Here is a 14285-nt window from a genome sequence, read left to right as displayed (position 1 = left end):
CCCTACCTTCCAAGACCCTTACCTGCCGGACCGGAAACCAGAAGTCTTCGATTTCTTTTTGAGACACTTTGGCAGTTAATTTTCCAAGGGACTTGTTATTGTTAATTTCATGTAAATTGTGAAATTCTTGGATATTTATGTTTATAGGGTTTTTAATAGAAAATAGTTTTTAAAGTTTCATTTATTATTCTCATGTTGTTTTTTTAAAATATATATATATATTTAAAATCAGAGTTACAGAGAGAGAGAGACAGAAAGAGAGGTCTTCCATGTGCTGGTTCATTCCTCAGATGGCCACAATGGCCAGGGCTGGGCCAGGCTGGAACCAGGAGCCAGGAGCTTCCTCTGGGTCTCCCACGTGGATGCAGGGACCCAAGCACTAAAGTGGGCCATCTGCTGCTGCTTTCCCAGGCCATAAGCAGAGAGCTGGATCGGAAATGGAGCAGCCGGGACCTGAACCGGTGTCCATATGTGATGCCGGCCTCGCCAGCCCTGGATTTATCTATTTCTTCTTTCAGTTCCACCACTTCTTGCCTCTTACAATAAAAAGTATATGTGCTATTCAAATATATGTAAATGAGTATCTGCATGTAGATCAGTCTGGAGGAATAACACTCGAAATAATGATTAGTGGTTACTGGAGGTTCTTAACCCGGGTAGTAAATATTCCCATGGTTTTGCATGCCTTGTACTGAGGTGTGTCGCTTTGGAAATCTGAAAATAGGAAGCCCTGTTGGGAAGGACAGGAAGACGCCGCCGCCTGTGATTGCCCGTGATCCAGCCACGGCCTGCAGAGCCCTCTCTGGCCCCTTTTGGGAAACGTCAGCTGAGTGCTCGCTGCCTGTCCCTCTCCTGCCAGGCTGCCAGCCGCCACCCTCACCTCCTGGCCTCTGGCTTTGGGCCCAGGTACCTGGGGAGAAAAAAGCCTACTTCCTGAGGTCACCCCGTGGCCTGGCAGCCCAGCGGCTTCCCATGATGTCACCTGGCTTGGCCGAGCACGCTCCACCCACGCAGCTGCAGCCTGGTCCTCAGATGTGGGTTTGCCAGACCCTTCCTTATTCCCCCAAGACGATTCCCTGTGCTGTGACAGGCCGACTCACGTGTCCATCAGGTGTCAGAGCACACGGCTCCGCCCCCGGCAGGCCCTGCCTCACCCCAGCCCCACTCTGGCCCAGCACTTCCTGCACAACACCTTTCCCTCTCGGTCCACACCCCCCTGCCCCCCGCCTGCAGGTCCTAGGATGACTCGGGCTGTGTCCGGCTGTCTCTGCTTTCGACTCACTGACCTGCAAATGTCCCTAATTTCCCTCCTCATGTAGCTCCCAGGTGAATCACTTCAATCCACAGAACTGCCACAACCAATCAGGATGAGCCGTGGGGACGCACAGCTGGTGCAGCGGTTAAGCCGCCGCTTGGAACGCTCACATAACATCTGAGTGCTGGTTTGTGCCCTGCCTCCACTGCTCCAGCTCCCTGCTACTGTGCACGTGGGAAGCAGCAGTGATGGCTCAAGTCCTTGGGTCCCTGCCACCCATGTGGGGATACTTGGAATGAATTCCGGTCTCTTGGCTTCAGCCTGGCCCAGACCTGGCTGTTGCAGGAGTGAACCAGCAGGTGCGAGATTCTCTCTCTCTCTCTCTCTCTCTCTCTCATAAAGTGAAAACAAAGAAAACAAATTAAAAAGATACTTGAAACGTGGGTATTTCCCATGGGACTGGTGTGGCCATCATAAGGGAATCTGGGACAAATGTATGGATATCCCAGGAGCACCGAATGCCATTTTTGGCTCCTGAGCACATAATTCAGAGATTCTCACCCAGATTCATAAGGGACGCGCTGGAGGGCGCGCACTTCAGCTCTGCCCATCGGAAGGGAGTTGAGAGCAACTGGGTGTCTTCCCTGGGAGAGTAGAGAGACAAATGTGGGAGATGCGCCATTGGAACACCACGTAGCTAGTGCAAGTCCCGGCTGCTGCACTTTCAATCCAGCTCCCTGCTAATGTGCCTGGGGAGGCAGCAGAAGATGGTCCAAGTCCTTAGGCCCCTGACATCCATGCAGGAGACCCTGAAGGAGCTCCTGGCTTCGACCTGGCTGAGTCCCAGCCATTGAGGCCATTTGGGGAGTGAACCAGCAGATGGAAAATCTCTCTGTCTCTCCCTCTCTGTCACTCTGCCTTTCAAATATATGAATCAATCTTTAAACACACACACACACACACATTGGAGACAACTTGGGAAATTTGATTTTGGATTGGATATTAAATGACACCAAGGTATTATTGCTCATTTTGTTGGGTGTGGTGACAGCACTGTGGTTAGGCGAGAAATGTTCAGTGCTGGGGAACGCAGAGCTCAGGAACAGAGGGTGGGTGCAGCGGCATGAAGTCTGAGGTTCACTTTAAAGTTTCGTTCAGCAAAGAGAAAAAAAGAGAAAGACCAAGCATATGTACGTTAGGCAAAGACTGCAGCATAATGTCAAGGCAAGATCTGGATAATTTTTTCATCTGAGCGGTGAGTACCTTGGATTCATTGTACTCGAATCTACTTTGCTATGTGTTGAAATGTTCATGAGAAAATATAAAACAACACCAGTGATACAAACTTTCACAAACAACTTCAGACAAAAAGATACACAGTACACAAGCCAGAGGGAGCGCCTGGAGGGGGAGACTTAGCAGGAGGTGAGGGCAGGAGAGAAGGAAACAAAGAGGCAACAGGAGGCCACCACCTTGGCCTCGAAGTCCTCAAGGAGAAAACATCCATGATGTCCCCTGCAGCTCTACCTGCATGCTGTTTACTTTTTTCTAAGGTTTTAAAAATAGATTTATTTATTTATTTGAAAGGCAGAGTTGCAGAGAAGCAAAGGCAGAGAGAGAGAGAGAGAGAGAGAGCGCGAGCTCTTCCATCCTCTGGTTCACTCCCCAATTGGCCGAAATGGCTGGAGCTGCACTGACCAAAGCCAGGAGCCAGGAACTTCCTCTGGGTCTCCCACGCAGGTGCAGGGGCCCAAGGACTTGGGCCATCTTCTACTGCTTTCCCAGGCCATAGCAGAGAGCTGGATTGGAAGCGGAGCAGCCAGGACTCAAACCAGCACCCATATGGGATGCTGGCACTGCAGGCGGCAGTTTTACCTACTATGCCACAGCACTAGCCCCTAATTTTTTCTGTTTTAAATCCTCACTCCTGGTTCCAGCATCCTGGCACAGTGGATTAAGCCACTGCTTGCTGTGCCAGTATCCCATGTAAGCACTGTTTCAAATCCCGGCTGCTCCACTTCCTATCCAGCACCCTGCTGTTGGCCTCGGAAAGCAGTGGAGGATGGCCCAAGTGCTTGGACTGCCATAAGCCACATGGGAGACCTGGAAGAAGGCCTTGGTTCCTGGCTTTGGTCTGGCCCAGCCCTGGCTATTGCTGCCATTTGGGGAATGAACCAACAGATGGAAGATTCTCTCTCTTTCTTCTCCCTCTCTGTAACTGCCTTTCAAGTAAATAAATCTTAAAAAAATAATAATAATAATAACCCCTCACTTCCACACACACAATATGAGAGGTGTTCAGTAAGTTAATGGAAAAATGTGTATTATGAAAAAAAAGTGTGCTTGGGTTTTGAATTCTCTTAGCTCCGAGTAAACCTACATTTCCCAGAAACTTTTTGTTTTTCTTTTTTTTTTTAAGGAGGTTTTTTTTAAGTTTTATTTATTTGTTTATTTTTATTTGAAAGGCAGAGCAACAGAAAAAGAGAGAATCTCCCATCCTGTGGCCCAAATGCTTACAACACTCGGCCGGGCCAAAGCCAGGAGCCAGGAGCTCCAGCCTGGTGTCCCAGGCGGGTGCAGGGGCCCAAGTCCTTTAGCCTCGCTTGCTGCCTCCCAGGCGGTTGGTTCATCAGCAGGGAGCGTAGCCTGGACTCACGGCAGGCGGCCTGATGGGGATTGCGGGCAGGAGCAGCGGCTCAGTCGCGCCTGCCCTGGGATTACTCCGCCTAAAGCCCCCAGGGCTCCCTCAGCCAGACGACGCGGGGCACAGTGTCCTGTAACTCACCAGCTGCGGGCGATCTGCGGCGTCTGGGCCCTTTGGCTCGGTGGCGTCACTCCCCTGCCAGGGTGCTCACCGGCCGGCCGCACCTCAGCCCAGCAGTCCAGGTCGCTTTCCGGAGGGTGGGGCGGCTCAGCACGGTTTAAACCGCAGAGATGGCCAGCGAGGGCGCGAGCAGCCTCCCGGGCTCCGGAGCTCTGGGGTCTGAGCTGGGGGCGGGGAGGGGACAGCCAGCGGCTGTGCCCCAGCGGCCCCGCCCCCTGCACGCGGCCAGGAGCGGTGGGTGGACAACACAAACCCGCACACTCTCCTCCGAGCGTGGGCGGAGCGGGTGGAGTCGGCGGCCCCGCCCCCAGGCTGCTTCCTAAAGCCGAGTTCCCACGCTGGTTCTCAAATGCAGATTGTTGTGTAGCAGTTCTGGGCCGGGCCTGGGACTCTGCATTTCTACGAAGCTTCTCTCCTGCTGGTGATGCTGCCTGGGTAGAGAGTGGCCCTGTCCCAGCTCCCCCGGCTCCGGTGCTGTTGCCCCAGTGAGACAAGACTTTGGAGCGAGGGCAGAAGCCTTGGCTAGGGCAGGAATTGTCCCGGACCTGGAGGTAGCACTTGCGATGAAAGAGAAGGGGAGGATCTCCAAGGAAACAGCGCCCAGACAGCTACTAGGTTGCCAGGACCGGCAGCCTGCCTGCAGGAGGGGCTGCCGCCGCCAGCCTCGAGCCCGGGCTTCTGGGAGCAGCAGGCTGCGACTGGAGGGACTGGCAAGCGCTGGGGTCAAGGGCCATGCCGGAGCACACGCAGCTGCTGTGGGTGGGAGGTGGGCGCAGGGGCCCGGGTTATGTCTGCCACCCTTTGCCCGGCCAGCCTGGGAAGGGTCAGCTGGGGATAGACACAGGGAGTAAATATAGACTCGGGGAAGGAAGCCAGGCGCCCCGCCCTGCGCTGACCTCTGGCTGGAAGTCCGTGGAGGCCCGGGAGGGAATGCGTCCCAGCACCCTCCTGTGTAGGGGAGGGTGACCCTGGGCTCAGCAGCCTCCCAGAGTTGCTGGGAGTGGCTAGGGACAGGAGCTGTGCCTCAGTGTCCTCCCAAAGGAGCTATCTGGCACGCTGGTCTCAAGGGTGTGGGGGTCACACGTAGCAGGGCACAGGGGCCAGGGGCCCTTCCAGCGCCTCTCCCGCCCCCGCGGCTCTGGGTGCCGGGTGTACTTCATTACTGGTTTCTGCCCCCTGCTCTCCTGGTGCTTGGTGCTCGCCGGCTCCATGCTCAGGCTTGGACGAGCTCGGCCTGGCTGTCATGGCCTCCGTCGCTGCAGCCCTGCCCTCCACGCCACACAAAGACCATGTGACCCTGGATCCACAGCTCTGGGTAGGGGCATTCAAGCAAGGCAGTCCGTCCCACACAGACACATTTATTGGCAAAAACGTATTCCAAAGCATCAAGGGGAAGGGGTACTAGCAGAGTGGGTGACTGTCCTTAGCAATGTCCAAGGAGCAGAGGGCGAGAGGAAGACAGGGCATCCCCACCAGAGTAACCATACCCACAGCCCCCAGGGGCTCACTCACATGGTCATACTGGGTCCTCGTGAAAACCCTACGAGGTCTGTGCCTTTGTCATTCCCCTTTTGCAGGTGCGGAAACCGAGGCTCAGAACAGGGCAGTGGCAGGAGGCAGCAGGTGGATGCTGGCTCTCGGGGCATCCGTCACCACCTCCTTTCTTTTTGGTCCCTCTGAAGCCTCAGTTTCTCCCACCTCTCCCCACTTCCAGTTCTTTCAACTTTTTTAATATTTTTGTTTTATAAAAAAATAGATTCCCTCCCCCCATGCTGGAGAGCCTACGGTCTTCTACCCCAGTTGGGCAAAGCTGGGTTCTTCCCAGGATTGGGTTCGGGTGGGGCTGGGGACAGTGCGTTTCTTACGGGGGATCTGGGAGCCTGTATGAAGCTAAAGGACAGTGACAGCCCTTAGAAAATACACAAGTAATAAATTACAACCCTCCCTCCCCCGCCTGCCCCCCGCTCCCACCCTCCCCCATTCTAGAATAGACTATGCATTGCTCCCTCTCGCCCATGCCAGGGCAGGGTCTGTCTCAGTCCCCTCAGGGTCCACAGGGTCCAGGGCCTTCAGTATGTGTTTGTGGAATGAATGAATGAGCGCATGTGAGGGAGCCAGCATTTAGGAGTCCTGCCTGTGTCCCGGTCCCCCTCCAGGACACCTCTTTCCAACCCAGAGAAGGGGGTTTCAGGTTAGGGTTGGGGTAGAGAGGGGAAGGAGGTCACGGGGCTCCTCTGGGCGTGGCATGGTGGGTGAGCACCAGAGGATGCCCCTGTGGCTCAGGAGCTGCGTGGCCTTGGGCAGGTGTGGCGAATGCTGACTACGGTTTCTCCAGACTTTACAAAGCCCTTTTCCCACATGTATCTTTGGTCCTCAGCAACCACCCTGTAACATGGATAGTATCAACATACCCATTTTACAGAAGAGGAAGCAGAGGCTGCAGAGTTCAAGGGACATGCCCAAGGTCACACAGCAAGCAGGCATCTGGCCACCTCCCTGCCCCCAGAGTAGCCCTCTCTCTGTGCCAAGAAGAGACAGAGCTCAGATCGCAGTCTCAGTGGAGACCCCCACGTGGCAGCGTGGCAGTAGGAGGGACTATGGACCTAATCCCCCGAGGTGGGCCCCTTGGCTGTCTCCAGCTGGAAAAGCCAGTTTACCTTTGGTGGTGGTTTCCCATGCACCCCCCTTCCACCCAGCCTTGGGGCCACAGCTGTTGCCCAGGAAGAGCCTGGGAGTCCCTGAGGTGCCCATGAACTTGTGCTCTTCCTGGAGAGCGGGGGAGTAAAAGTTGCGAGGGGGTGTGGGGTCTAGGCCGGCCCCTCACACAGGCATGGCCACTTCATCATATTCGTCCCGACCTTCTTCCTCGTCAAAGGTGGCCTTGGCGTCGTCGGCATCCAGCTGTAGGGGCGGGACAGGAAGCGGGGAGGGTAAGAGCCTCTGCGGTTAGGAGAGGGTCTGGCTGTCCCTGAGCCTTGCCCTGTGTGGTCCCCAGCCTCCCGGTGCGGGGGAGGGAGGGTCTGGATGAGTAGTTCCAAAGTGGAGGAGCCCCTGGGGATCTGGTCCCCAGAGGGGTAGAGGGGAGCAGGGGGCCCCTTCACCAGGGCACCCTGCCATAGCCTGGGCTGTGTCATGGAAGAATTCCATTAGCGGAGCATCTCTGTGCCAAAGGATCTGGAAGGTGCCAGGTCTCAGGCAGCTCAGGGCAGCCCCACCTGCATGTGTGTCTGAAGGCTTCCGCACCGGTCGTTCATCCTCCTTACAGGTGAGCAAGTAGGAGGCACAGAGAAGCCACTCGCTCCGCATCTCTGCAGGCTGGGAGCCAGACCCAGGCCCTGCCCCTGCGCTCTCCAGTCCCCCCTTGCCAGGAGACGCGCCTGTCACCTTCTCCTGCCCCTCTCATCTCTCCCCCCGCCCAGCCCCTACAGCCGCCCAGGCCGGCAGCCACTCACACACTGGAGCTCCAGGTTGCTGAAGATGTAGGGCAGCAGGAGGCGCCGCAGGGGCACAGTGAGGATGAGGACGAAGGGCAGGGCCAGTGAGGCGGGCGTGGACTTCACCACCCACAGCGCGGCCAGACAGATGATCTGGATGCCCGTGAACAAGTGCATGCGCCAGGTCTTCACCTGTAGCGGAAGCTGGCTCAGCGCCTGGCCCGCCCTGGCCCGCCCACCCCTGCCCCCCACTGGCCCCCGGGAGGGCCTGTACCCGCTTGACGAAAGGCACGTCCGGGTGGTACTTGGGTGGCTTGAGCAGAAGCAAGATGCGGTCAAAGAGCTGGATGCCGCTGAGGGATGTGACCCCCATGTAGAGGAAGATGCCGAAGAGCACAGCGAGGGGGATGCGGGACAGGATGGGCTCCATGAGGATGGACAGGCCTGGGGGCAGCAGCACCGTCAGCCCCAGGCCGCCCAGGGGATGGGCGTCCCTGGGGGCTGGTTCGGCTCTGGGGCTGCACAGTGAAACCCCAGGTGCCATGCAGAGTCTCTAGGAGACAGGCTCGGAGAGGGGCGCAACCTGCCTGGGGCCACCCAGCCAGCCTCCTGCTGTACAACATCAAGTTCATGTCCCTCCCTTAAGAAACTCCCCTGGCCTCCTCACCTGTGACCACAACATTGCCCATACAGAGCCCTGTGACCCCCACTGGGACTCAGCCCAGAGCGTCAGCTCTTGCAGCTGAGCTGGAAGGGAGTGCAGACGGGGAAACTGAGGCTCAGAGACCAGGAGGGGTTCTGGGTTAGCAGCAGGGCAGAGTTGAACCCACAGTTCGTTGAACCTTTGCTGGGTTGGCCCAGGAGGGCAGGGTCCGGTCTGGAGGAGAGGCCCCTCCCCCTCCAGCTCAGATGCCCACCCCAGTGCCCTGGGCATTCCTCCAGGATTCCCTCCTTTGAGGACCTAGTGCTAGGGAGCTGTGGGCGGCAGGGTAGGGGACCTGCACGTGGGGGAGAGGCAGATAACCTAAGTGCCAGGGGCTGGGGCCAAAGGCACGGCCAGCTCTCACTCACCCACGAGCACAGAGACCAGGAGCCCGCTGATCCGCTGCTCCTTGACCTCCTGGATCTGGGCCGCAGCCCCCGGACTGCTTGCCTTGCCCATAACGGTGAGAGCGTTGGCATGGGTGACAGAACGCACAGTGGTGGCGCTGAGCCAGGGCATCCCGAAGAGGGCGGCCACCCCGCCCATGCCCACGACCAGCAGCAGGTCCAGGTGGAAGCCGGAGCCCTTGATCATCTTGCGTTCCGGTTTGCTGACGATCAGCCTGGGGGTGGCGGGAGTCAGGACCGAGCCCCTCCCTCCTGCCTCTCCATGCCTATGCCATGCCCATGCCCGTGCCCGTGCCCATTTCCCACTGTCCTCCCGGCTCCCCTCCTCCCACCCATCTTGGGGTCAGAGGTGCCCCAGCATCCATGGATCCAGCCCCTACTTGGACTTAGTTTGGGAGAGTATTTCTTCAAAAGAGCTCTCCAAATTGTGCAACGCCAGGTCTCGTGGAAGGGACCTGTCCCCGACTGCCCGAGGCTGCCTGGGGGCAGCTCCTCATCCTCCCACCGAGGCCCAGCCCGGCCCCTAGCTCTCACGTGGTGATCTGAGACTCCAGGAATATGAGAATGAAGACCAGCAGGGCTGGCAGGGCGGCCCCAAACATCATCCAGATGGGGAATGGGGAGAACAAGCCCAGCGGGTGGATGACCCAGCCCCTGGCCGAGGAGTTGGACACCTGGAGGCCGCTGGGCACCGAGAGTTTCTGTGGGAGGGGCAAACTGGTGAGAGCAGCAGGGGCAGGGCGACAGGGAGCTGAGGGGGCTGGGGAGTCAGGGCACTGGGGTTGAGAAGAGGGACGGGTCACTTGGGAGCTTCCCTATCTTGAGCATCCATTCTGCACCCAGTTACTGCCCTACGCCAGACACGCGTCTTCTCACCGCCAACTTTCCAGATGGGGAAGTAGCGTCAGGGGTTGGTAGCTGACCCCATAACCCCACAGCATATGGCTACTTGGTGCCAGAGTTGAGATGCACGCCCAGATCTTCCTGGCTCCCAGACTCTTACCTACTAACCTGGATTAAAGGGCTCAACCTGGCCCAGCCCCTTGCTTTGGCCAGAGGGGTTCCTACGGGGATGTGGGAGGGCCCTGGGCTCCCAGGGGAGGCAGGGATGGGATGCAGACAGGACTAGGAATTGGCTTCAGGTTGAGGGAAACAGTCCTTGGCTAAGAAGTGAGAATGGGGACAGTGGGTGGGGTTTGAGGGCTGGGAGGAGGAGTCACCTGGGTGTAGGTGTCCTGGATGAAGGAATCCACCAGGACCATGATCAGGATTGAGATGGGGACCCCAAAGTCTCCGATGACCCGACGCAGCTGGGAGCATGTGAAGGAACCAGCGGTCAGTTGTCAGGGGCTCCCACCCCCCCCTCCTGTCCCGCGTTCACCCAGGGGGCCCTGTTCTTCCCGGGGACTCTGTCAGCATCCAGTGTCCTGTCCTGTACCTCAGCCATCCTTGTTCCTTTCTTCTCCCCGGCCCACAGCTCCCCCATCCCCTCCCAAGAACTGTGCCTGGTTCTCAGCCGCCGGGCTGAGACAGGCTAAAAGGCAGGGAGAAGCCCTCGGAAGGAGGGGGCCTGGAGGCTTGGGAGTAGGGATGGGGATCTGGGGAAATAAGGGAAGCTAGGGCACTGGGGAGTTGGGAGGGACTTTGGACTGATGCGGGGCAGTGCAGGCCGAGATAGGTGGGGAGGGGGTGCTCACCTTGCCGGGGAAGTAGGAGCTGTTCTTGAACTTGCGCAGCATCATGGCAAAGAAGAAGGTGCCAGCCATGAGCACAAGAGAGAGGAGGGCAGTGTTGGGCAGGGGGTCCTGAGGTTTGGGCGTTATTGTCACATTGTGCTTGTATTCCAACTTCAGTGGGTGGTCCTGGAAGATCTGCAGGAGAGAACCAAGACATCCTGTTCCCTCCCAGCCTTGACTTGGGCTGGAGAGCACCAGCTACGTGTACCCAACACTGTCAGCCATCAGCCATCAGCCATCAGCCATCCATCCTCTATCAGCTAAGGAGGCAGAACACCCCATTGGCTGGGCTCTGTGGTTCTTCAGAGCAAGCACCTGGGCTGTGGGAAACCTCAGAGTCCTACTGCCCTCTCCACACATGTAGTTTCCCATGCAGTCTCACACACACCAGCCCACTAGTCCTGTTGTGTGGGGTCACAGACCCGGACACACATACACAGAGTCATCTGCACAGACATATGGCAAGAACACAGGCAGCAGGTATCAACATGTCAGTACTGTCTTGTGTGCAGATCTGAGTTCCCCGGTCTCTCTCTCTCTCTCTCACACACACACACACACACACGTATGCATCATGTGTGCAGTCGCATGGCTGTGCCACACCAGCGCTGGACAGCCACAGGTGCCCTGGCACACACAGCCTGTTGGGCATCTCATGTCTGCAGTGACCTCCCCGTGGGCCCCCACCTTGATCAGCTTGGAGAAGGTCTCGTAGATGAAGATGAGGGAGATGAGGAAGGAGAAGATCTCCTGGGTGTAGCGCGAGATGAAGCGGACCAGGAAGCTGCCCTCGAAGGCCACCACCAGCACCACTAGCAGGATGAGCCAGAAGCCGATCCACGCCCGGCCCACGATGTACTCCAGGTTGTTGCTTTCGCAGAACTGCCGGGCGTCAGAGGGAGTCGGGTCAGACAGGTGGCCAGGCCCTGCGGGGGCGGGGGCGGGGGGGGGGCAGGGTAGGGGTGGGGCAGGGGCGGGGCCTGAGCTACCGAGAAGAAGGCTTCCTCAAACACCAGCAGGGGTCCGGAGAAGCCAACCACAAGCAGAGGCTGAGCCCCCAGCAGCGCGAAGAGAATGCCCTGCACCGCCGTGGAGATGAGCAGTTCCGACACCCCCATCTGGTTCCGGGTCTTTTCTCCTGGGGGCAGAGGTCACAGTGGGGTCAAGGTCATGCGCTCATTTCCAGGGGCCAAGGCAGAGGCCAGAGGGTAGGCGGTGAGTGGGTCGCAGGCGTGGGCACTGACCCAGGAGGCCACCGAAGGTGATGGCGGGGGACAGCGCAGCAAAGTAGATGAAGATAACGGCGGCCAGGACCTGGGGGCTGAGCGCGTCCGTGATGTCGCTCAGGTAGTAGGGGTAGCGGCGCCGGATGTCACGCACCAGGCCCCCAAAGAGCCGGCCTGTCCGCCGCAGAGGGTCCTCTGGTTCGCCGGGGGCCCCAGCACCCCCGTTCAAGTCTGCGGTGGAGGATGAGGCGTGGTCAGACGGGTGCAGTGGGCATTGCCCAGTGGGGAGGGGGTGGCCCAGGAGGCTGGGGGCACAGGCTCAGGTACAGGGTGGGCTGTGCTGGGAGGTCTGGGGGGTGGGTGGGGGCTCAGGGCCTGGGCAGGGCCGGTACCTAGGCCCTTGTAGAAGCTGGGGTCTGGCTTGGCCGGGCTGGGCAGGTAGCGCCTCCGAAGCAGCTCCCTCTGCACAGGCACCAGGCTGAGCAGGGCCTGCTCGGAGGGCACGTCTGTGGGCGGCAGCACCAGGCTGCAGTCCAGAAAGCCCTCCAGGGAGTGCACCAGCTCCCCCCGGCTCTGGGTCAGGTAGGCCTCCGTGCGGAACACCTGTGGGCAGGAGAGAGGCTCAGGGCTGCTGGGACCTGCTGAGCGACAGGACCCTGGAAGCCACAGCCAAGGTCCCCAGGGACCAGAACCCTCTCACCCGACTCTCGGTGCTGGGCACGCCTTGCCCTAATCACCGCTGAGGAAGGGCTTCGGGCACACGAGCAGGGGAAGGAGAAGGAGCCAAGGCAAACCGGGCAGGTTAGGCAGGGCAGACGAGGCCAGCCCAAGCCAGCCCTAACCAGATGGGACCAGGCCAGAGTGGGCCAGACCAGACCAGCCAGGCCAGCGCAAAGGCCTGGCCAGGTCAGACGAGCTAGGCTGGCCAGATGGGCCAGACACAGCCGAATGGGATCGAATGCATCAAAGGAGAGAACAAAAAGCAACCCAGGCTCGCCCCGGCCAGGGATTCCCTGGCCACTGCCCCAGCCCCTGCGGGGCCTTCCTCACCCTCTCTGACATGAGGGTGGCTGCAGCACGGCCAAGCTGGGTGTAGTCGGTGTGGGGAGCCTCCGGCCCCAGCAACACGAGCAGGAAGCGCACAGGCACAGGCAGCTCCAAGGCCTCCAGCGTCGCCGCCTCTTGCAGCCGCACGAAGCCCAGCACCGGCCGCTCCAGGAAGGTGGCCCGGCCTGGGGGCGAGGGGCAGGTGGGAGGTGGTCAGGCCTGGTGGAGGGGCCTGGGAGGAGGCCGCTGGCACCAGGCTCAGGGGAAGGCAGCAGGGCCCGCAGGAGAGGTGGGAGGAGGGAGTGGCAAGAGGCAAGACCCCAGCTCTTACCCACTAGCACCAGGGTGGCCTCCGAATCCGGGGGGATCTTTTCCAGAACTCCCGACGGCGACTGTCCCTCCATGCCGCCCTCTCCCTGGAGGAAGGGGGGGGCATTGAGGGGTGCGCTCAGGCCACTCTGGACCCCAGACCCCTCTTGCCCTTGCCATGTTGGGTAGGGGCCTTTCCAGCTGCCCCTGCACAGCCTCACCTGCACACAGAAGAGCTGCGTCTCTAACGAGGGCTGTTGGGGGAGCAGCGGCTCAGCAGGCTCCCCAGAGCGTGTCAGGACCATGGGCTTCACACCTCCCAGGGCCTCCAGGTCTCCGGCGTGGCTGCAGGACACACAGGGGACACCCGCTGAATAAGCTGTTCGGGCTATGGAGGCGATCAGTGGGAGGGATGGAGGGGGCAGACACCAAGGAGGGTTTCCCAGAGGCCAGGCCTGAGGGGCCCCATGGAGGAAGAAGTAGCCGAGCCTCCACTCAAAGGCCCCTGTGCATGTATGGGGGCAGCTCCCGCCTGGAACCACTGGGTGGAAGCCAAAGAATGGACAGGGGACAGGCCAGCAGGCAGCAGCTCAGAGCATAGGGCATGGTCACTCTTGGGAGGCATCGGGGAGGATGCATGAACCTGAGGACCACCTGGAGCTCCGGGGAGATGCTGAGCAGAGGGGGCTGGGCCTGCTGGGGGCAGTGCCCGGACCCCAGTGGGCAAGTGCACCTGTGTTTCAGCAGCAGCGCCCGGAGCAGCTCGTCTCGGTCCTGGGGCCGGATCTGCTCCTCGTAGATAAACCTGTCCAGCAGCTGGTTGGCTACCCCGGCCAGGGAGGTCTCCTGGAGGTCCAGGAGGAAGGTGCCTGCGAGCAGGGGAGGGGGAGGTGAGCCCCGGGCCGTGGAGCTGGCACGCCGCCGGTGGCCCAGGGCCCAGTGGGGCTCACCCTTGGCAAAGACTCTCTGCAGCTCCAGGAGGCTCCAGAAGGTGAGGTAGGACAGGTGCGGGCGGCCCCAGGTGCCGTCCTGGCCTAGGTTCTCCTCCAGCCTCACCCAGTGCGCCGCCTCCATCCATCGCGGCTCCCGGTTCCGCTCGTCCATCACCAGCTCCTGCAGCTCCACGTAGACCTGTGGGCCGCGGGCCCGCCTTAGTCCCGCAGGGACCCCGGGCCGCGTGGTACCCGGCAGCTCTTGGGAGATGCCCGTAGGAGGCCCAGGACAGATCCCGAGCTCAGACCGGGCCACTGGCTCCATCCCCCAATGTTCTGGCCAGGCCCTCACCCCATTTCTGAAGGTGCTTGGGGAACTTCAGGCCACTCAGGGCCAGAGTGGCTGCTTGGG

General features: G+C 59.7%; 1 protein-coding gene across 1 annotated transcript; it reads right to left on the bottom strand.

Annotated features, from left to right (window-relative positions):
* Positions 1–6899: 6899 nt before the first annotated feature.
* On the bottom strand, positions 6900–14060 carry SLC4A1 (solute carrier family 4 member 1 (Diego blood group)). The gene is made up of 16 exons (XM_062216360.1): positions 13892–14060; positions 13675–13810; positions 13163–13286; positions 12964–13048; positions 12636–12817; positions 11978–12188; positions 11604–11816; positions 11349–11497; positions 11047–11241; positions 10321–10494; positions 9844–9933; positions 9158–9324; positions 8585–8838; positions 7788–7957; positions 7532–7705; positions 6900–6980 (listed from the first exon to the last, which is right to left on the bottom strand). Exons 1-16 carry the CDS (start codon positions 14043–14045, stop codon positions 6900–6902), a joined length of 2559 nt encoding a protein of 852 aa, XP_062072344.1. The 5' UTR covers positions 14046–14060.
* Positions 14061–14285: the final 225 nt, after the last annotated feature.

This window comes from Lepus europaeus, chromosome 18 (genome assembly GCF_033115175.1).
Source record: "Lepus europaeus isolate LE1 chromosome 18, mLepTim1.pri, whole genome shotgun sequence".
In the NCBI taxonomy this organism is placed as follows: Eukaryota; Metazoa; Chordata; class Mammalia; order Lagomorpha; family Leporidae; genus Lepus; species Lepus europaeus.
This window is presented reverse-complemented; position numbering and strand designations above follow the sequence as displayed.

Bases quoted from the DNA above. Each gene is read 5' to 3' on its own strand.
- SLC4A1 (XM_062216360.1), bottom strand. From the start codon at position 14,045: ATGGACGAGCGGAACCGGGAGCCGCGATGGATGGAGGCGGCGCACTGG. The intron at 11,817-11,977 runs GTACCGGCCCTG...CCTCCACCGCAG, and splicing joins CAGCTTCTACAAGGGCCTAG to ACTTGAACGGGGGTGCTGGG. The intron at 9,325-9,843 runs GTGACTCCTCCT...CCCCTCCCACAG, and splicing joins TCCAGGACACCTACACCCAG to AAACTCTCGGTGCCCAGCGG.